The sequence below is a fragment of the Neophocaena asiaeorientalis genome, unplaced genomic scaffold, assembly GCF_003031525.2.
Source record: "Neophocaena asiaeorientalis asiaeorientalis breed wild unplaced genomic scaffold, Neophocaena_asiaeorientalis_V1.1 scaffold698, whole genome shotgun sequence".
Classification (NCBI taxonomy): Eukaryota; Metazoa; Chordata; class Mammalia; order Artiodactyla; family Phocoenidae; genus Neophocaena; species Neophocaena asiaeorientalis.
Genome location: NW_020171993.1, coordinates 2120856 through 2144926, shown reverse-complemented (window position 1 = coordinate 2144926; position 24071 = coordinate 2120856). Strand labels below are relative to the sequence as shown.

Sequence of the window (24071 nt, the reverse complement as noted above, 5' to 3'; positions counted from 1 at the left end):
GCCTTTTATTTTTCCCCAGCTTTGGTCTGGGCTCTGTGTGAAGGAAATGGATTGCTAAGGTCACAAGGAATCCCCTTCAGCACTGAGATGCGGTCACTGTGAGAGCGAACGAGATTGAAACTGATTGAAAGACAGTAGATTCCTATTTCCTATTCCTATTTCCCATCTCAATTTGTTTATTGTTTGGAGTGATAGCTGTCCAAACTATTTGTAATTTTGTATCTTCTTCTTGTGATTAGTGAGCATAGTTCAATATTCTCACAATTAAGTGGGCTGTTTATGTGACTCCATCTTCATTGAGTGGTGTTCTTGTCTCATCCTTTCTGCTAGTAAGTAGTTCTCATCTTGCCTTGATTCTTCTCCTCCAGGGGCATTTGGCAGTGTCTAAAGACATTTCTAGTTGTCATGGCTGAGAATTGTAGGGCAGGGTGAGGTGCTACTAGCATCTAGTGAGTAGAGGCCAGGGATGCTGCTAAACATCCTACAATGCATGCGGGGACAGCCCCCCACTGCAAACAGTTATCCAGGCCAAAAATGTCAGTAGTGGCAGGATGAGAAACCCTAGGCTAGATTGTGTGCGTACCCTGCTCTTGTAGTGATTATCCCTTCGTATCGTTTGCCTTGATGGCATAATGTTTCCTGTAGCAGAACTGAACTTTTTGTTATTGGGCTGCAGGGAAGGATGGGTGTGAGTCTCTGCAGGGTTAAACATATTTTTAAATTAATCTCCCCTTTTAATTTTATCAAGGTAATAACAGTCACACACACGTGTATGTACATGCGTATGTGTGTGTGCCCTGGCGCAGGAGGACTTGAAGCACTTCCCCGCTCATTCTTCCCCACATCTAGTTCCATTTCCATTTCACAGGGTTAGCGACATTGAGAGTTTTCGTTTTGAATTCTTTTGGGGAGTTACCTTCCTAAGTCTAAATATTCTTCTACCGTTATTTATTGATTTAAATTTTATCTGTTGACACCTCATTATGAAAGGTGAAGATTTAGCTCAGGTGCACTAATCCTTCCCCTTCTAATTTTCATTAGTTTGTATTCAATAATTCTTTCACTGATTATTTGTAACTGTAAACAATACATTTATTTATTTATTAAATTTTATCTATCTATTTATTTATTTTTGGCTGTGTTGGGTCTTCGTTGCTGCGTGTGGGTTTTCTCTAGTTGCGGCAAGTGGGGGCTACACTTCGTTGTGGTGCATGGACTTCTCATTGCTGTGGCTTCTCTTGTTGTGGAACACGGGCTCTAGGCACGCGGGCCTCAGTAGTTGTGGCTCATGGGCTCTAGAGCGCAGGCTCAGTATAAACAATATATTTAAAGTTTTATTTTTGTTTCATGGACTTTAGATGGTGTGTCTTGACTCTGCTATGTTGTATGTATTAGTGCTCCTATCCTTGCTTTCCCCTGTTCTCTTTCTATTTTCCGTAGTCCTTCTGCTGTACCCTTATATTGTCAAAGTTGACAATATTTACTTTGTTTTGTAATCATATGTAAGTCATTCATTTTTTATGTATAAGTTGAGTCTAAAGTTGAAAACCAGTGAATAGCATTTATAGGATATGAATGACTGTAAATCTTGTTCACTGCAGAGCCAAGAAACATGTTGGGATCCTAGAACTTTTTTTCTGCCTGCAGTATCTCACCTCTGTGAAATTGAAAGGAGAATGTTCCTTCTACTCTAGCATTCTATTTTCTTTTGCTACATCGGGTGCTCTAAAATCATGCCACATTTAGTTGGTAAACTGACATTTACATACATATTAAGAAGGACCAGAAGTGGTGATACAATTGCATAGCAGACGTTCCATAAATGAATGGCTTGCATGACACTCTTACGGAGAAGAAAGACAAGAGGAAAATGAAGGAAAACATGAGAAAGAAAAGAATTTCAAAATAAGGGTGCATTCCAAATGGCCTGCTTTCTGAGAGTTGAACTGTATTTGAGTAACTCATGTCCCTCAATCCAGTTCCAAAGATAATATTGCTGCTGCTGAAACTTGGGCTTTGTACTGTAACCAGAGTTTATTAATTGTCCTATTTCATTGAGGAAAAAATGCAAAGCAGACGGAACACTGGAGTAACTAGCTGGAAATATTCCACTACTTCATGGGAAGCAGCTTTCCAAACGATTCCTGTGGAGGCCAAACTCTTGGTCTAGCCAAAATAGCACTAAAGTGTGCCTTGATGGTACATTAAAGAAGAAATTTTTCCCCAATTTACTTGATTAAGATTTACAGCCTTTCCATCCCCTCAAAACCATAGCATTGATTTCTTCAATATCAAAAAATAATTTCCTAAAATAGATTGCTAATGACTGCTTTCAGTTATTTATTTAAGGATTGTGCCAAGTACTGCTTGTATGAATTCCTGTAAAAGGCCGAATTAAATCCATAATTTTCATAATTAATGTTATTCCTCTTCTGTAAGAATTTGCTATTAATGTGACTGGTCATCCCCACGTCTCATTTTGATATCTCTCAAAACATCTTTTACATTATAAATAAGATATTAAAACATTGATCATAGGAAAGTGTTTTGCTTTATAGATCATATTCAATCAAATCCTATGTTTTTCACTTAATATTGACATTTTTCATGTTATTATAAACATAGTTTTTAATGGCTACATATTATTCTACTAGATATACCTACCATAATTTACTTAACCACTTTACCATTATTGAGCATTTAGGTAGTCTTTTTTTCAATCTAAATAATACACAATGAGTATCTTTGCATATAATGATTTCTCTGATGTTAGTCTTATTTCCTAAGATGCAAGCTCCCGGGGGTCAAATATTATAAATATTTTCAAGGTTCGTTGGTCAAATTACATTCCAAAGTCAGTTCCAGTTTGCACTGTTACCAGCGTCTTAATTGTCCAAATGGTAGAACAGAATTTTCAAAGTATTTCACTAGTGTTGTTTTGGTTTGTATGTCAAGATGATCCAGAAAACCATTAAAAAGTAAATATGTGGAGATAAAGCATTTGACTGACTGTGTACGTATTTTATCTAAGCAAAGCCTCGAAGTTAAGCCAGAAGCCATTGTTCGTACTAATGATGTCTCAGACCTGGAAAAGTACTTCTAATTTTTGCAACATAAAAGAAGTAAGATGACAGTGACAGAACTGAATGACTAGCCAGACCTGCTGACTTAAAGGTAGAGTTAGGATTTGAACATAGTAGTAAGTCTCCATTTAAAAGTCTAAACTTTGTTCACTCTGAATTTGGGACTTTGCTGTACTTAAAGATATTTTTATAACACCAGAAAATAATAGAGAACAAATATGAGCTTGCTAAAATGTATGCCACTATTGTCAGAAGTTGCAATTACAACTATCTTCATTAAGCTGTTAGTTTGATTATATTTTCTGGAGTAATAAATGTCATATTCTAATTTAAAAATTAAGAATAAATGTTTAATTTATTTAAATTTAGATAATTGAAATACCAATTCTTTTTGGAATATTTCAATATTATTTTTGCTTATCGGAAAGTTATTTGCTTTTTATGTTTACTAGTATACGATCTATACTTGTTTTCTGCTATTTAAAAATAAAACAAATCCTAGTCAAACTTTTTAAAGAGTATTATCTTGATAACTTGCTCCCTAAGAATCTAATGCAAACTAGATCATTTAATTTTTTTTTAAGTTTTTAAAAATTTATTTATTTATTTTGGCTGTGCTGGGTTTTAGTTGCAGCACAGGGGATCTTCGTTGCGGCATGTGGGATCTTTTAGTTGCAGCATGTGGGATCTTAGTTGCGGCATGCATGTGGGATCTAGTTCCCTGACCAGGGATCGAAACCAGGCCCCCTGCATTGGGAGCGTGGAGTCTTACCCGCTGGACCACCAGGGAAGTCCCCAAAATAGATCATTTTAAAAGCAAGTTATGTATTTCCATATGTAACACTGAAAAGCCTCCTTGCTTTAAGTCCTTGGAAGGAAAGTTTTTTTTAAAGAACTAACACTTTCAACTGTAATATGAAAGAGGGATGCTGAAAATGAACAATGTTGTTCCTTTAATCTCGTGCCTCATAGTGACAGATCAGAGACCTTCTGGAGACTTGGTTCACAAACACTTAATATGTAACAAAATTACCTTCTTAATGTCAAATTAGATAGAAGCTAACATTTAGAGAATTTTCTGGTTTAATATATATACCAAGGCTTTGGAAGTTAAATATAAGAAACTGTGCCCCTGTATAACATTACCTCTTAACTATATTTAGGAATATGAAAACAAACTAGTAAAGATTTATTGGTTGAAATAGTTATTAATTTTTGTGTTGACATTCACTTTAGAACATGTGCATTTGAAAAAAAGAATTTCAGCATTTCACATAGGAGGGGAAAAAATCCAGTTCTTAGTTTTTTAACTCTGCTTTTTAATTTTATGTTCTAAAATATATCTACAGTCTACCTCTCTAAGATTATTATTGAAGTCTTTCATTGTTAAAGCATAAAGGTTCCTACTTATAATCAAATTATATGTTCCAAATTCAAAATTAAATTGTCCTTGCTCACTGTTGAGCAGTATGTAAATACATTTTAAAAAATAGCCGTGTTGGGACTTCCCTGGTGGTCCAGTGGTTAAGACTCCACGCGCCCACTGCAAGGGGCACAGGTTTGATCCCTGGTCGCAGAGCTAAGATCCCGCGTGCCACACGATGCGGCCAAAAAAATAAAATAAAAAAGTAAAATAAAAAATAGCTGTGTCATCCAAAAACTTTTGAAATTCTTCTATCTACTCTGATAATAAATTAAAGTTTAAAAAACTTTAAAATGTTAAAAATTTTTGTTTAAGTAAAACTTATTTTTTTAGCATTTCACTGTTTTCTTTCTGACTTTGTAATAGTTATAACATGTACAGACCATGTGTGGTTTTCAAAATGCTTATTTTTTCATACGTGGTAGACTTTGTTTATGAAAGTATAAGGGAGTTTTTTGTTAATGTAGTGGTAAAGAAACCTATTTATATCTTAAGAGTACATATTAAAAACTTTCTTTAAGAAATGATGAGACATATCTTTACTCAATAGGAAATGTGTGTTGCTATTAGCAAGCCTTAGTATCTGCTAACCTGCTTTTTTTGTTTCTCAGTGTAAGCACTGTAAGTTTAAGGACTTTTCAAATTTAGGATTATATAAATGTTTTTACTTCTCTTATTTTTACCTGAGACATCACTAGTTATAACATGAAGCTTTATCATCTAAGGACACATTTGGTTCTTTTATGAGCCATTTAATTTTCATCTTTTCTGTGATCACACTTCTTGAACATGTGGAATGAAAATGTAATTTCATACTCTTTATGATGAAAAAGAAAATATATACCCTTATTGCAGGATGAGGGTATTGTTTCTATCATGAATACATTATCACATTCTAGGTAGCCAGGAAAAGTGAATGTCTCTGAAAGTATGATACAACTTTTGTACTTTATCAAGTTTTATTTACACAGCAGTTTTCAGAAACTGTTGCCAATGAAAACTTACATTTGGACAGTGTAGTCTGCAAGTACTGTTTAGTGAGAAGTGGGTTGTTCTTGAGTAATTATTCTATTTGAATTTATGCAGCCTGGGTAGTTGTTAGACAACCTTGGTAATTGCTAAGCTCTACTTATTCTAAGAGGACGCTGTCTTCATGGATCATAAGTTTTCAGGTTTCCCCCAAAGTCATTACTTCTGCTTTAAATTTAATGTGACAATCCAATAGCTATCAGGTAGTAGTGGAATAGCTTTCTTCTGTGTAAGACTTGGCACACAAATAGTTTTGTGTAAAAATAACAGTTATAATTTCTCTTAACAGCTGTGACATCTTATGAAGATCTTGGACTCTTTGCATTTGGATTACCTGGAAAGGTAATTATTTTTTTCTCCTTGCTGTGTCCAAAATCCTGAAGGGAATTTTTCCTTCCATTTCCAGTTAGAAAAGACAAGTATATATAAGAGAAAGAAATTAAGGGAATAAAAGGAAACTAAAGTGAAGAAAGAGAATGATGGGAGCAGGAAGAGAGAGAAGAAATCTCTGTGCCCTTCCTAAAAATGCGTTGATAAATTTAATCCAACACTTAAATTTTTTTAGTGTTTTTTACCCTAATGGAGAACAATGACTTGTATAATTTTAAATCAGTAACGATGGCCTGCTTTAAGTTTTTCTTATTAATTTTGATTATATTATCTGAGTAAATTCTCGTGAAGACAGGACAAGACAGAAGCATAGAATTAAACTTATAGCATGTTTAAAAAAACTGATACTTAGAAGATCATATCATTTAAGAGCTGAACAGTGCTAAAAGATGATCTAGATGTCCCTTTATTTATAGGTTAGGAAATTAAGGCCCAGAGAAGGGAAGGGGCCTATTTGTCTACAGTTACTTAGGCCAGTATTACATAGGACTCCAGACTCAAAATCTACTACTTTTCCTCCTTAGAATAAGAGAAATAACAACAGTATTTATTGGGCATTCATCTGTGATAGGCATACTAAACTAATTTAATGGGTAGAGGAAATACTGTCTTCTTCCTCAGGTAATCAGTAGTTAAATATTATTGTTAGTGCTTTAATAATTTTTTATTTCTGAAGAGCTATCATACTTCTAAAACCCATTTACGTGTTGGCTCCAAACAGGACTTTTTCTTTGTAAACCTGTTGTTTGTATTTTTTATTTGTTTTGTTTTTAATATAAAACAATGCTGTATTTGTAGATTGCCGAACTAACTTCTTAGAAGTGAGTCTGGGAGGAAAAAGATATAGCTGTGTAATGGTGGGGGGGAATGTGTATTTACATTCAAATTAACTTTGGTTTTAAAGCACAAAGGAGAATATTTAAATCATGCTATGTAACCTCATGGTTTGGAGCTTATCTTTTTTTTTTTTTTTTTTTGCAGTACACGGGCCTCTCACTGCTGTGGCCTCTCCCGTTGCGGAGCACAGGCTCCGGACGCACAGGCTCAGCAGCCATGGCTCATGGGCCTGGCACGTGGGATCTTCCCAGACCGGGGCACGAATCCGTGTCCCCTGCATCAGCAGGCGAACTCTCAACCACTGCGCCACCAGGGAAGCCCTGGAGCTTATTTTAATAGCCTGAAACTTGAACTAAATGGAAACTATGTTACTTTTGAGGGTAAAGGTTTTTGTTAATCATCTAAACAATTTCTCTTTCTCGAAGATCAGGATGTTTGGTATAATCATGATCAGTTAACTGTATCCAGTTTAATCAAAGAAGAAGAAAATGTTATTTATATAAGAAAACTCTCCAATTAATTTAATATAATCTGTAAACATGCCTAAGCATCATCACTGTTATTTCACATTGGTGTTTCCTGCATTCCTTGGATAGCAGCAGACTCTACAAGAAGAACATGGATTATTGAGAGTCCCCTTTTCCTAAAACTCTACAATAGTTGCATTATCATTTTAATATATGCACACAGTTCTTAGTAGGCAGATACACAGACAGAGAATACTCTAAATGAGGAGTTGTTTGTTTGTTTAATATTTTCTCTCAACTTCCACAGTTGGGTTGAAACTTTCCTATTTCCTTCTTTCCAGATATTATATGAATATGGATATGACATATGATAGGGTAACATTGTTCTGAAAATTAAATATTTTTGAAATGCTTTGAACTTTTTAAGGAAAAATTTTAATTGTTTATAAATGGATTTATGTACTTGTCAAACAAATATTTATTGAGCAAATACCATGTGCCATGCACTGTGCTAGGCACTGGAAATATTGATAGATCGATAGATTGATAGAAAGATATACTGACTTTCTAGATCAAAAATGCTTAAATTCAGACAAAAAATGGGAAGACAGTCATCACTAAGCTGATATTATTGCTTTTTGCAGTATATTCTTAGAAAAATCCAAATTTCATGTGTGATTGACAATAGGTATCAATTGCATATGAAAAATAGTATACAAAAATTTCAAAAAAGTCTTTTCACAAATAACTGTGAGTGACACTTTGGAACTAATTTTTAAATGGGTTGATATGTAGAGATTTTTCTGGAAAATGTTAGAGTGGAGTTACCACATTCAAAGACACCTTGCCAAGTGTTTCTATTATTATCCCTGCTTTCCAGACCCCAAGGCTTCTAGGTCTCAGTAACTTAGTTTATTCCCAGGATAGGCAAATGCTGTGTCACTGATGGAATTTCTAGGGGAGGAAGGGTCATCTCTTCCCAGTCCATGTAGTAATGATCTTAGATAGCTAGTCTTCTCGAAACATACATTGGAGGTACAGATCCACCAAGATATAAGTGACTGAAAGGCCCAAGTGGAAGCAGAATGTTTAATCATTTCTCCTGAGTACATCTGATGACCAAGAATGGATAAAGTGTTATCCTGAGTTTCCCAGGAATGTCATCAAAGATCACAAGTTAGTAAGCCTGCAGGCTGAACATAGTCCTCAGGCATATTTTGTTTGGCTCAAATCTTTTTTATTTTTAGCTGATTGCCAACAAAGAGTTATGACATTTTAAAAGAATTCAATTTCTGACTTTTCTTGAAGAAGCAGAAGATTGAGCTACACTGGATTCACATTCTCACATGTCAGCCACTGGCCCGAGCTGTGCAGCAGCTGCCCCATTTTGAAACGGGAGGACTTCTCCAATATATTACACTCTTTACCACCTCCTGTTGTCTTGCACTCAGTCTACTTCATATTATTGAGTTTAAAACATTTTGCTTCAATTTTCAGATGTGAGAATATGTGGGCTCTATAGAGTTTTCTCCTCTAGACTTTATGAATCCCTGCGACAGGGATGTTCAAGGCTTGGTGTATGCCAAGCTGATACACTCCGCAGACTATATTATTCCCTTCTATGCAGTACGGCATTGACACAACACACCTGAGACTGTCTCAGTCTACCTAACAAAGCAAAGTGATAAAACCAGTAAAAAAGGGAGAATGAGAGCAGATAGATTCAATTTCAGTTTTTTGGTACTTTGATAACCATTGATTACTAGCTTTTTAACACTTTTAACTATTTAAAAATGACTGCCAAGAAAACTTACAAAAGTGTTCTTTATAGTAACCATGGAACTATTAAAGAAAGGCTTTTTATGTGATGATTGTTAGTTTTATATATTACAAATGGCTGGCAAAGTGTATTCTTTTCAGTTTCTCGTCACTCAATTTCTGCATCTGTTTTTAAGTCATAGTTATTGGATTTTAATAAAATACTGATCCTTTTGTATTATTTCCCCTTTCATCTTCTGAATACATTTGTTGTTTTTTAGGTGGTGGTAGCAGGCACCATAATAATTCAGAATATTGGAGGTAAGCAATTGAAAATGCACTGCTTTTGCATAAATGTGATGGAAATGATTTCCTCCTTTGGCTTCTTGCCTTACTACAGGTCTAGCTGGGAACTTGAACCTCTGTAGACATAGGTGTCTCAGAAGCCCTGTGTGTTGTCCTCATTACTCTTTTTTTTTTTTTAAATCCTTTTTAGCACTTGTAGGACAATAGTTTCTAAATTCAGTTGCAGCTAAACCCTTGATTTCAATCTTGTTATTAGGTCTGCCCCACACCTCTAAAGCATGGGCTTTCTGTAGTTCTAATAGTGGTGAGGTACCGCTTGGAAAAACTCTCCAGGTGATTCTGAAGTATTTCTCCTCTACTTTTGTCCTGATCACCCCCAGTGGCATGTACTGCTTTAGAGGGAGTGGTGTTCCATGGCTGTGTCAGGTGTGGAAAGGCAATCTTCTTTAGTAACCAAGAAATTGAAAATGACCACATGGTTTAAAAAATAAACAAACTTGGGCTTCCCTGGTGGCGCAGTGGTTAAGAATCCGCCTGCCAATGCAGAGAACACGGGTTCAAGCCCTGGTCTGGGAAGATCCCACATGCCGCGGAGCAACTAAGCCCATGCGCCACAACTACTGAGCCCGAGCGCCTAGAGCCCGCGAGCCACAACTACTGAAGCCCAAGCGCCTAGAGCCTGTGCTCCGCAACAAGAGAAGCCACCGCAATGAGAAGCCTGCATCCTACAGCAAAGAGTAGCCCCCGCTCGCCACAACTAGAGAAAGCCCGTGCACAGCAACGAAGACCCAACACAGCCAAAAATAAATAAATAAAATAAATAAATTTATAAAAAAAGAATAAACAAACTTGAGACAAATGAAAAGTATTCTCACATTTATCTTGCATCTTGTTCCCATTAAAAAATGATCCTGAGGGGCTTCCCTGGTGGCACAGTGGTTGAGAGTCCACCTGCCGATGCAGGGGACATGGGTTCGTGCCCCGGTCTGGGAAGATCCCACATACCGCGGAGCGGCTGGGCCCGTGAGCCATGGCCGCTGAGCCTGCGCGTCCGGAGCCTGTGCTCTGCAACTGGAGAGGCCACAACAGTGAGAGGCCTGCGTAACAAAAAAATTAAATTAAAAAAAAATGATCCTGATATCAAGAACTATGTAGAAACAAAAATTACTTTTAATTTGATAGTTATTGACTAAATGTATTAAACATTTAAATCCAAAATACTATGGGAATCATGTTTGTATATGTTGTAAAGAAGTTACAAATGCTGAACAATATCTTAATTTTCTTTTACCATTGACTGGAGTGCTAAATAAATACTTTTACTTTAAGGTTAAATACAGAGAAGGTTGATATGCACTTTGGATCTTATTCAAGAAGGTATGGTCAGAGGAAATTTTAATCTTATTTCTTATCTGTGATAGTTCAAAATAATTTAAAGATGACAGCTTTAATAAAGTTTAACTGATACTCGAGATATGAGCTATTTCACTTTAAGTGAAACTTAAACTCATCTTTAATGAGTTTCTTGGTCAAGGAAAAAATTAACATTCCAACAATAAATTGTATTTGCCATTGTTTTGGAAATCCTGAACATTCATGTTTTAATTCTTTGAATTTTCAGGGCAAAAAAATATATTATTGAAGGAGAAGAATACTTTCTTGGATGTCGTACCAAATAATTTCCTTGTTAACACACACTTTACTCTTCACATTAGCAGTTAGTAACCAGTCTCTTACCTAATGAATCTATATAATATCATTGAGTTTAAGATCTACTTTGGAATACTTTATTTTAGCAAATATGTATTGCTTAAATGTGCACTTGTAATGTCGCTAATGTGAAAGTATGTTTTGGTATTTTCAATCCCTTCTTTTCCTCTCTATATGATTAGTAAGAACCATCAAGCACATTTTGTTTGGATTAGGGTTAACTATTGTTTATTTTATGTAGAGTTTTCAACCCAGGACTTCGGATCCAAATTTGTGACTGGCAAAATGCCTGCTGTTTTATTCTCTGTATCCTTCACCCTGATCTCTTCCTTGTTCCCTAATCTGGTGTGCAACTGTTATTGGACATGACTCTATTTTAGCACTTGCTGTTATTAGGTTGAAGTTATCTCTGTATATGCTTTTACTTCCTCACTATATTGTCAGCTCCTCCAAGGCAAGGATTATGTCTTATTTCTCTTTGTAGTCCCAGAACCTAGCACAATACTTGGAACTGGATAAACCTTTTTTTTAAGCTTAATGGAGCTGAATATGATTTATATGTGCTATTTCCAAGTACTTTTTAATATTCTAGCTATATTTATCAAGAAGAAAAGGGGGCTTCTAGACTGATCACTAGCTTTAAATATTTGAAAAGCTGAACATGAAATATAGAAAGATACTAGACTAATTTAGTATTGTTCTGGAGGGCAGAACTGGTTCTAACGGGTAGAACTCTACAGTGAAGCTGGTCTGGTTTCATTTGGAATGCTAAGCTGTGTGATAATGGAGACGGCCTACACTCCTTTGATAAAGCTCTGTATCCCTGAAAACATTCAAACAGAGCTGGTTGGTCAGTTGTCAGAATGTTCTAGAAAGAATTCTGAATTTGGTGGCAGATAAATCATCAGTTCTTCCACCTGTTTGTTGATTTGCTTGCTTGCTTTGTTTCAGAAACTTTTCTTAAAAAGTGACTTAGAAGCAATCACAGAAATTTTTAATGTCCCTCAAATTCAGAAAAGCTGGTAATGCTTATTCAGTTTTTAGAATAATGTCCTCATGATTTTCTTGACATTGGTTAAAAGTTTATCTATTGAGAGCCCACTAAATAATAACTGAAACATTTTCAGAACTTTTTTTTCTTTTGTCTTAGCAAGATGTGCATATAATCATTCTTTCATTATAATAGAATTGGAAGCTTGCTCTTGTGAGCAGAACACTGGGTTGGAAGTCAGATACGTTGAATTCTTTCTGCTCCAGTTTCTGCCATTAGGTAGCCATGTGTGTTGGGAAAATTCCTCTCAGCTTCAGTTTCCTCTTTGTTAAATTGCTGGGGGTAGGATGGGAAAAGCACGAAGCTTAAGGTCCCTCCTTAACACAAAAGTCACCTTCTAATTTAGCACTTTGATAGGCATGTTAATTCCTTCATAGCATTAAAATATTTTTATTACAGGAAAGTTTTGTGGGAGGGTTATGCTTGGTTCAAAAGATGATTTGGTCTTTTCTTAGGTATCTTTAACAAGTCAGAAACTATTGCTCTAAAAGCTTTCATGGATGCTGTTCTTTTTCAGAAAGGGGAGTCTCAGTTCTTAGAACTACCCTTTAGGGCAGCTGCTGAGCCTCTGAGGTTAAAATCTAGGAACTCCAGGCTTATGAAGTAATTTCTTGATTAATCTAAGCTAGGTCCGTGGAAGCCCTTAACAGCGCTAAGCCATGTATGCTTGAGAAGAAACAGCATACTTATTTGGGAGGATCTTTAATATGTTGTGCATATGATTTATTTAATGTTATTCTTTCAAAATGGATTTTGACTTTTCTCTTTGTTAATTGGAAATACACTGGATATTTATAAGATGGTATGAAGCGTATAGCATCAGATTAAATTTTTGCACTTCTTACATGCCTATATGCATATATAATATAGTTCAGATAGCATTTTTGAAAGATAGTATATTCACTATTAGTATAAATGCTTGGAGTTTTTCAGTGGTTGTTTAGAAATGAAAAATAATATAATAGATTGTCTTTAGGTCAAGCCTCCTCCTAGACACTTTAATTATACTTACAACAGCTCTTCAGAGTAGATGATATTATCCTCGTTTTACAGAGGTCGAAATCAGTGCTCAGTAGGGATAAATGACTTGCTTACCTTTACCCTTTAATACAGCCAGGACTCAAATCTCACTTTGTCTACTTCTAAAGGCTTTGTTCTTTCTGCTCTGATACAGTAAATGCTTGAAAAGCTATGAAAAGAGTAAATATTGAGGATTTTTAAAACTCATTGGGGACAGGAACTATGTGTTTTCATAACTTGACCTAGTTTCTGGTAGAGGAACTCAATAAATAGTATTTGTTGAATGAATGGGACAATTAAAAAAAATTCTGTTTAAAAGCCTAAGATTTTGCTTCAAGGAGACAATTTTATATACTATATAAATGATAGAAAGAAACTTGAAAGTCCATAGAGTGGTTTATAGTTTAGAATTATATAAAAATTAAAAGGTTGAAAATATTGAGGAGAGTTAGATCTTATTTATGTAAAATAGATAAAGTATTTTAAAATCTTCTGCTTTCGGGTTGGATAATCATGTCTTAGATTAATGCTTCCTGACTCTTATTCTTTGTAATATTTAAACATTTCTCAGTTTTCTTGGGATTCTATGCCCCTGATGAATCTATGAGAAAAATGAAACAGGGGCCTTTAGAAGCAAGATGATCATGAATTGTCCTTGATCAATATTTGTTACATGGATCTTTTAGTAATACTCAGTTTATTCCCTACATCTTTGTATTCCATATATCTAAGTAATTTTGCTCATTCATTTATGCTCTTAAGTACGTAGCACTTAGTAGGTATTTAATAAATCTTATTTATTATAGGAAGAAAGTAAGGAATAAGAGAAGGAGGGAGAGAAGGAAAAGCCAGTGACCTGGTTTGGTATTCCTTTAAAAAAGGAAGATCATTGATAGAGAAAAAAAAAAAAAAAAAAAAAAGGAAGATCAACTGGCAAGAGAAGACCACACAAAATGCATAAGTGAGCATATGGTTTCTTTAGGGAAAAATCGACTGTCAGAACTTCACAGAAAACCTTTTTTCCCCGGTACAATCACACACCAAGTATTAGTCACAGGGCACTAGTGTGGTCTGACAAATAGATTGGAAAGATCTACTGTCTTTGAAAAATCTCTAAACTTTATAATAGAAAAAAATGTGACTCACTAAATTTAGCACTCTTTTTTTCTAGGGTTATGGAAACCATTACCTTTAGAAAATGGAGAGCCACGTAGTAAAATACTACTTAGAAGCAATTCCTGATTGCCTCCCAACACTGATGAATTAGGGGCCCAAAATAGTCCAGAGCCAGAGCCAGAGAGCCCCCAGCTGCCTGATGCCTCAGGCACTGGAGGGGCATTTGCTGAGAGTCATTGTTGCTCGGACATAAAGTCAGAAAAGAAGCATCTGGGAGTTTTAATATTTAATGCTGTTAGAGGGAAGAGAACTCTGGCTGAGAGTTTGAATTTAGTGGACTACAAGTTAAAGGATTAAGAACTGTAATAGCAAATAAGTACAGGTAGTTTCCACATAGTTCCTCTAATTGTGTTGCATTATGAGATTCTTTTCCTAAAAACCAAGGTAAGTAGTTTCACAAACGTTTGAACTCCTGAGATAGACCACTCAGTTGGCTAAAATATCCCTAGAAATCAAGCAATAAACCTCAAATCATCTTTAGTCATGTTGAAAGTCCTGTTAACTCTGATGAGTACGTGATAAAAGTGAAGTTAATTGATGTCATTTCTGGTTTCATATCTTGCCCAACTCAAAACGCAAGGTGAGTGGCTCCTGGGAGTACGTTAAATTCTTATTTTGCTCTTTTAAAATATGAAGGACCACTATGGATAGCATATTCTTTCCTTAATTCTTTAAAGGAGAATAAAGATTGAGTCACTGTTACATATTTTGAAAGGGGAACCCTAAACATTAGTAGACTTACTGAAACCTCCTGAAATTGCTAGAATGACCCAGATTTTCCAGCCTGGCAGAGATCCCACAGACCTACTCCAGCAGCCTGGATTAACGCCTCAGTTTGGGTATCTAAGTTTTAAGAGAAACTCAGCAGCCCTTTTATGTGGTCAAGTAGCACAGTTTCTAAATCTCATAAGCAGAAATGTATAAATAAGATCATTCTCAGTTGAGAGCTATAAAAATTTCAAATTCTCAGTATTTTTCAAAATCGTGATTTAATATTAAGTTAGAAACCCTTTGGCTTTACTTTCTTACGTAAATATATATGTGTGTGTGTGTGTGTGTGTGTGTGTATATATATTTTTTGGGGGGGGTAAGGTAACTGAAGTCTTTTAGAATTACTGGTTTGTACCATCTCCTGGGATACAGGGATTGGGAGTGCTGTTACAACGCCATCTGCTGGTCATCTCATCTGTAGTCAAACTGCGGCTTTTTTGAGGCCTGAATAGTATTGTCCAGAAATTCTAGAAAGCACTGTCTTAGAATAGGAGAAATAAAGGAAATTTGGAAGGGGAGTATTTCTTACAAGTCCTTCCTTTGACAAAATTTACTGGTTACATGTCACTTTAAAGAGGTTTTGAAAATATTGTATTTCTTAGTAACAATTGTTAATTGAAGTTTAATTATAGGGTTCTCAGAATAGCAAATATTCTGGTCAGTTTTTATTCAAGTTTAAGATCTTGATAAATAGTAAAACAAAGATATATATTTTCCAAGGGTTATGGGGGGGAAAGTTCCTCCATATATTTTTGATTTCCATTTGTGCACAAATTAGGGAAATGACCTTGTTTTCAGAGTTTTTTAAAGTCTTTTTTAAAAATGAGAGAGATTGTGTTGTGTATTATTTTGAATGGAGATATAATTTCAGTGGCATTTGGACATTTAGTAGGAACACCAGGTTAATAAGACACATTAAATAGAATAAACCAGTTGCTGTCCATGACTAAAAACATGTTTGAAGTAAAACTGAATCTCTCTTAGAAGGAAAGGCAAACTTATTATTTCCTCCCATAGTACATCTGTTTAGAGCTGGCTGACTAATCCTTCAAGAAGTTGCTGAACTTCTTCCAAGTGCTGAAAACCTAATTCTGTTTTAAAAATAGATCTACATAATCTTATCTTCATACGTGTTTTTAAGTGTTTAACAAAAAGGATAATTATTTTTGTAAATTAATGGTTTCTTAGGTCCACACTCCAACTGAAGCTTTGTCTTTTTTTTTTTTTTTTTTTAAGGGAGTCCTGGGAAAAGTAGCCTATGAGAGTACAGGGTTTGTGGGAAGAAGAATTGGTTTTTGTATTAGTTTTTTTCAATTTCAGTATAGTGTTAATATCTCAAATATGTGAGAACAGGACACTTTCTCTTCCGAACTACAGTAATAGCTGTAGATGCAATAGAATCGTAGTGGTAAATGCAGTAGTCCTATCATGCAACTCCTTAGCCTGTCTGAGGAATCTTGACTAAACACTTTACCAAACCAGCTACAAACTGAAATGAAAATACATCTCAAAGTGAAATGAACATTATAAGTGTCTTTAACGCTTCTAACTAATGTTCTGTGTTGTAGAAATTCTTTATTTTCTTTGAACCCAACTGCTAAACTGAGCATTCGGTAGCAATTTGTTGTTTAAATGGTGATGAAAAGAAAAAAGAATAATGCTGGGGAGTGGTCCTTTCGATAGACTTTTCTTATTTCTTTTTCCTGTGGTGGATTTCTTCGCCACTTTGCTTCTCTGCACTTTCTCATAACGTAAGTTAATAGTGCAGATTTCTCAAGCCAGATGGGCTGCTTCCACCATCACTAGCTTGGGCAAGTTACCTCTTTGTGCCTCCATTTCCTCACCTGTGAAATAAATAATATCTACCTCACAGGTTCGTGGTGAGGAAATAAATTTAAACTTAACTTTAAATGAGGAAATAACTTGCAAATCACTTAGAATAGGCATACTAAGCCCCCAAATGTTCGCTGTTCTTATAATTCTTCTCTTCCAGGCACTTTTCCCTTTTGTGTTTTTGACATCTCTCCCCTCAGCCTCCATGCTCCCAACTCATGTGTTTCTCTTTATGATTAGATCAACCAATATTAATACCTTACTACTTGCTATTGCCTAATCAAATTTTACCCTATTTTAGTCATTTCTTAATAGAACAGTTGCTTCTCCACATGGCTTTTAAAGAATACTTTCAACTTCTGTGTTTTGATTAAGTTGACAGCTTTTTTATTTCCCTCCCAGGGCAGTTTCTATTAAATGAGTTCTATTTGTTCTGTTTAAAATGAAGGAGAAAAGAATACCTATTTAGTTAATATGGTGAAACTAAATGATTTGTAATGGTTGAATACCTGTCACCAAGGTATGTCTTCTAGCCCTAATTCTGGCTTTGGTGGTATGAAGGCCAGAACTACTTAGCTATAACCATGGCTCTTGTGGATGACCCTGTTACAGCTATTAATTTAAAGGACAACATGGTGTGTCTTGTATTAGGAGTCTATACTATGTATCGATGTCAGCAAAAATCATTTACAAGTTCTTGCTTATGACCTGTCTCTAAGATAAGTCCTTAAACACTTCCTTATGCTATTAATAGAAGACATGAGATGAAAGGTGTTGGCAAGCAGCTTTTGGAGCTAGTGAACCTTTGGGTTAAAAACAATGGATATATGAGCATTCCTATTGAATTTATATCTTTAAAACTTTTCCCCTTTATTTTATTGAGCTGACTGTTCTTTTTATGTAAATCTAAGATGTATTCCTAACTTAATGTATATTCAGTAATTTTTGTTTGTCTCTGTACTACATATAATATGTTAAGGTGCTAGTCCTTGCATGAAAGTTTTCTTGTGGTTAGGAAAAAATAATCTAGACAGTGAAAAGGATAGTGTCTTTCTTTGTTTTACTTGCTTAATCAGTGGAGTTTTTCCCCATCATGAGCTCTGTGGTTTTGTAGCTCTTAAAACAAACACCAGCATTCTCTAAGAAGCAGTATTTTACATGTTTTATTATATTTATATCTTGTATGCTGAGATCTTTTTTTCTGAGAGAGAAACATATGTTTGGTGAGTTCATATTTCTTGAAATATACATGATTCTTCAGACTGGAATCTAATGAAATAGGACTCCCATTTGAAAACCAAAGAGTTAAGGCTACAACAGAGGATAAAAGTGATCAAATGATTAGCCAGGGGCTAATAGAAATTCTGGGAAGAATGACAGATTGTATATTAGGAAGAAATATGATCTCATATTCATTGAAGCTTTTTACAACTAAAGATCTAAAAGAAATAATAGAAAATTACTGAAAGAGATGAATGTCTGAAACTTTAGAAAAGCATGTGGTATTGGATTAATCCAAGCAAGAAAGACTGATGGGCAGATAATAAATTACATTGTGTAGGAAGTCTGCATTCCTTGTTTTCAAGTACTTTTTTTTTTTCCTTGCAAGATATATTTAAGTAGCTCTAGGCCAGTTTCAGAATATTCAGTTCATGATTTTCATCATCACACCATATGTGTATGATTCTTTGGAATAGATAAAGTATTATAAACAAAGACCCCCAAATCCTTTAGTGGTGAAGGTTAATCTAAACCTTCCTTCTGTTCTGTACCAAATTGGTAGCATTTTTCCTTATGAGAATATGAACAACTTAGAATACCTTTTCACATACGATTAATTGTAATGTCCCATAACTAACAGAGAGTTTGGAGAAATGTACTGTACTTCTGCTGAGGAAAAGGCTTTATTTCAACAGCTGTACTTCTGCTGGGAAAAAAGGAATAGTCATAAACTGGAAAATGTGAATATGTATATTTTCATAGCAGAGAAGTGACTATTTACTTAACTGTTCTAAATTTTACTTTGCCATAAGTACATGTTGTTTTACCAAAAAAAAAAAAAAGAGAGTGTATGTGTTTGTATATGTAAGCGTTGCCTATCTTCATGTAAATTTATACACAAACTAGTATATATGCTTTTTTTCCCCCCAGGATCGAGTGGTCACACAGCACTGTAACAATTGTGGAGTTCAGCTACTTTGAAATATGTTTATTGAGAAACATACATTCTTCTTCTTAAACTCTTTGAGCCTTTTAATCAGTTTTTCCCCAGATTTTTGCCATTCAGCCTTGGCATTCATTTGTGTTCTTAGTTTTTGTAGGTCCAAGGAGAAAGTGAAATGTTTCCTGACATATAAATAAGTAATAAAATTAACACGCACACAGAGTACACTCTATTCTTCATGGACATATTCTTGTTGGCTCTTTTTTAATATATACTTAATCTTTGGGGGAAACAGAGATTATTACTCTGTTAAACTGACTCTAAATCATCTGGATTTCTGTATACTTAAGCATTTAAGTTTAAACTCAAGTATTTACATATAAATGAGTTCTGTAACCATATTAAACATTTCCTAGTGTATGATGGAAGGTTAATAAGATGTGGGGTTTTTTTATAGCTATACCAGAAATAAGATCATTATTAAAATGCTATAAAAGTTCTTGGATCCTGTCTGACAGAATGTGAGAAATAATGCTAGCTTCAGGTTTTGATTGCATAATACAGATGAGCCCTGTCAACAAAATGGAATAAAGTTATAAGCTTTGTCTATTTAATATGCTTAATAGTTGCAATTGAATCTTTTCTCATCTGTTTTAGAGGACAACTTAAAATGTAACTCACTGTGCACTTTGTTATTGTTTTATAATAACGTGTCCAAAATGTGTGTGGGAGGACAGTGGCAGAGAAAAGGAGAGAGAGGAAGTGAGACTTCTGGGGGGAGGTCTCTCTCTAGTAAGAAAGAACAAATAATCAAAATTATTAGCTGTACTTATTTATCTCCTGTGTCTATATCAAATGTTGCTAAACTAACTGCTAATGCCTTGGACAGAGGAATAACATTAAGAGTTTTGGCCAAACTTCAAGCAAAATTTCATTTATAAGTGGCCTATAATCAAGACACTTTCTTTTACCTAAATCATTTGCCTTGGACTTGAAATGTAAACAAAAGATACCTAATGAGCTTACCAATTATTCTTCTCTACAAAGTTATTTATCTCCATTTTTATCTCCATTCCTGGTATATATCTATCTTTGAGGATAGTGCAGTATGAATTAATCTTCCACATGCTGTTGTAGCCCAAATGGACATCCATATTTCTGGATAGATTCTTCTTTAAATGGTTAAAAATTATAGAATTCTAATAGGAACTCTTTTTATTCTGTTTGCAGCTATGTCATCTTATCTTTTAATTATTAAAACAGAGCTTCCTGCTGCTATTTCAGAATTTTTGTGTGGAGACCATAGTGGGTAAGAAAAAATATTTCACATTGTATCCATTCATTTATTAATTCAATAAATACATATTAAGCCCTCGTGGGAAGTAAAATAAATGTAGCCCCTGCCCTCAAGACACTTACAAATTAGGCAGAGGCAGAGTAATAATAGAGAAGAAAACACTCTGCAGATGTCTAGTGATGCTCCACTATGTGCAGAGCACTGCACTGTGAACCCTTTGATGTGCCAGTGTAATTCTTGCATTCCATGGGGGCATGAAAGGGCAGGACAGGTATGAGCTAGCTCTTGGAGAAGAGTAAAGGAGAAACTTCTGGATATGAAAGATTGGGTGGGGGATGGGGGAAGGCAGAAAGCACTGACAGTAAAGGTCTTATTGGAGGGGAGTGGATAATTCTGCTGCCACTTTTCAGCGAACCATAGTGATAAAGATAAATCAGAGTGATAACGTTACAACATACTTGTGTAAGATCCTGTTATACAGCATTCTTAGAAAAAATTTGTTTCATTTCCTGTTTTTTAACAATATTATAAACAATACTAAACCATGTTACACTGCCCTTCTCCTTTCTTATTTTAAAAATACTGGGCAGCTCAAGATCAAAAAAACAAACAACCCAATCCAAAAATGGGCAGAAGACCTAAATAGACATTTTTCTAAAGAAGATATACAGATTGCCAACAAACACATGAAAGGATGCTCAACATCGCTAATCATTAGAGAAATGCAAATCAAAACTACAATGAGGTATCACCTCACACCAGTCAGAATGGCCATCGTCAAAAAATCTACAAACAGTAAATGCTGGAGAGGGTGTGGAGAAAAGGGAACCCTCTTGTGCTGTTGGTGGGAATGTAACTTGTTACAGCCACTATGGAGAACAGTATGGAACAGTTCCTTAAAAAACTAAAATAGAACTACCATATGACCCAGCAATCCCACTACTGGGCATATACCCTGAGAAAACCATAATTCAAAAAGAGACATGTACCACAGTGTTCATTGCAGCTCTATTTACAATAGTCAGGACATGGAAGCAACCTAAGTGTCCATCGACAGATGAATGGATAAAGAAGATGTGGCACATATATACAATGGAATATTACTCAGCCATAAAAAGAAACGAAATTGAGTTATTTGTAGTGAGGTGGATGGACCTGGAGTCTGTCATACAGAGTGAAGTAAGTCAGAAAGAGAAAAACAAATGCCATATGCTAACACATATATATGGAGTCTAAAAAAAAATGGTTCTAATGAACCTAGGGGCAGGACAGGAATAAAGACACAGACGTAGAGAATGGACTTGAGGACGCGGGGGAAGGGTAAGCTGGGATGAAGTGAGAGAGTGGCATGGGCATATATACACTATGAAACATAAAATAGATAGCTAGTGGGAAGCAGCCGCATAGCACAGGGAGATCAGCTCAGTACTTTGTGACCACCAAGAGGGGTGGGATAGGGAGGGTGGGAGGGAGACTCAAGAGGGAGGGGATATGGGGATATAGGTATACGTATACCTGATTCACTTTGTTATACAGCAGAAACTAACACAACATTGTAAAGCAATTATACTCCAATAAAGATGTTAAAAAAACAATACTGGGTTCTAAAGACTATTGACTCTTCTCTTTTTTATAGCAGAAAAAAACCAAATTAATTATACTTTTCCTTTTACTACGTATAACATGAAATTTTTAGAAAAATAAACTTGAAAAGACTAAATGAATCCTTTTAATTGTCATCAAATTATTATATATAGTTTCTAAACCACAACTCTAAAACCCGTCAGACTTTTAGATTTAAATGTTTGGTTGTTTTGCTCCAATATTTGAACTTGTTCTGGACTGCAGGGCAAGTTTTCAAAATTGAATTTTAGATTTTACAAGTTGGCTTCCATGAAAGAATTCTACTTAGACAACTGCAAATACATATTTATAAGGAAAATATGGTATAGTTTAAATCTGAATAAGAACCATCAAGAATATGTGATTGAAAAAAGGTAAGTAGAAGCCCTTAATGATTTTTCATCATTGGAATATATTGTGCCTTTGTATAGGTTTCCACATTCATTATCACATCAGATACAGCTACCTTGTTTTTTATTTTATCTGTAGTTTTATCTAGTTACTTTTAAGTTTTTTGCTCTTATTTTGATCAACAGTTGCTAAATGACATACTTATGTGAAATTTGCCTTTGTATTTGCTGTAAAAATATTGAGGGCAACTTCTATTACTCAAAAAGTTCTATGCAAAGAACAAACGTATGGACACCAAAGGGGGAAAGCGGCAGGGAGCAGGGTCGTGGTGGGATAAATTGGGAGATTGGGATTGACATATATACACTAATATGTATAAAATAGATAACAAGAACCTGCTGTATAAAAAAATTTTTTTAATTCTACGCAGTAAATTTCTTTTACAATTTAGGTCTAAGAACTCAAGGCAATAAGAGGTGAAATAAAGAATGTTAGACTAAGAGTAAATTCTCTCCATTTCATATTCAGTAACCTCAGGAAATTAATTTAACTTCTTTTGGCCATATAATTTAATTTTGGGCCTGAGGTTTCTTCATCTGGCATAATGGTGGTGCCAGTACTGCCTTCTTAACAAAGTTGTTGAGATGACCAAATAAGATATTATAAATATACATGCTTTTGTAAGCTGATAGCATAGTGTAAATGTGGAGAATTAAGCAACTCCGTAATGTCGTATGTCAGTTATACCTCAAAAAAAAAAAAAAAAAAAAAGGAATTCCAGTAATAATAACTATATAAAGGTAGTTTTTCCCTATTTGCTCTGACTGTCATATTTGAATGTATTGCATAAACTGTGTTAATCCTACTAGTTGTCACATGTGTTCTCCTTTTTCTTGGTCCTGAATTTGGTGACTTCTCTTTATTTTCTTTTTTATTGTCATATATCACAAGGACAAAAATACATATAAAATTTTAGAAATAATTAAGGTAGTATGTGACAGAACTGTTAAAACTTAGGTCTTCTTTTTCTAAAAGTGATGCTTTTACCATAGCTTCATTTTAAATCAGTTGTCATTTACTTTATTGGTTTTTTTTCTCTGATTTGTTTAAAGAAACAAATAAAAATTAACTCCATCTTATTCATATTAGTTGAAAATTGATTAAAATGTTATTTTTACATGTCAGAAATGAATTTTTAAAACTGTATACTTCAAAATACTGTGGCCAGTTTGCATCATCTCTGTTATGATGTTTTAAAATTGCACATCTTTTTAACAGCCTCATCTTGTTTTAAATGTAATGTATATTCACTTATTTTGGATTTCAAAGTTTTGAAAAGCATTAGTAAGTGACTAATTATATTAATTGGTTAGAATGCAGTTAAATCATTAGTCTTTAAACCTTAATGCTGTAAAATAATTAAGACACAAATGTTATGGTAATTGATTTAACTATCTGGGCAGTTTATTTCTAGGTAGAGTTACAGAGCAATATTTCTTCTGTGAGATTAATCTGATATTGATATGCTTTTAGGGTTTGAATTACAATGCATTGCAGTTAAGAATTTTCTGTTGTGCTTATTTTCTGTGTTATCCGTGAGATTTGATGTGCCTTTGTGAAAACTAAACCTTTATAAAGATGTTATCAAAAAGAAACTTTATTTTCATAATATCCTAATTTCAAAAATTATTATTAGAAGTCAGAAGCTATAATACTTATACCAAATTTTTATGAGGCATCTATATTTTCATAGAATAAGTTATATTCAGAAAAATCTATGGC

General features: G+C 34.7%; 1 protein-coding gene across 1 annotated transcript in view; it reads left to right on the top strand.

Moving 5' to 3' along the window:
• Positions 1-24071, top strand: part of SLC38A6 (solute carrier family 38 member 6) — a 67751-nt gene that overhangs the window by 17044 nt on the left and 26636 nt on the right. The window contains exons 4-6 of the mRNA XM_024748335.1: positions 5825-5877; positions 9269-9308; positions 20249-20327. Of these exons, the coding sequence (XP_024604103.1) occupies positions 5825-5877; positions 9269-9308; positions 20249-20327 (172 nt within the window). The remainder of the gene's footprint in view (positions 1-5824; positions 5878-9268; positions 9309-20248; positions 20328-24071) is intronic.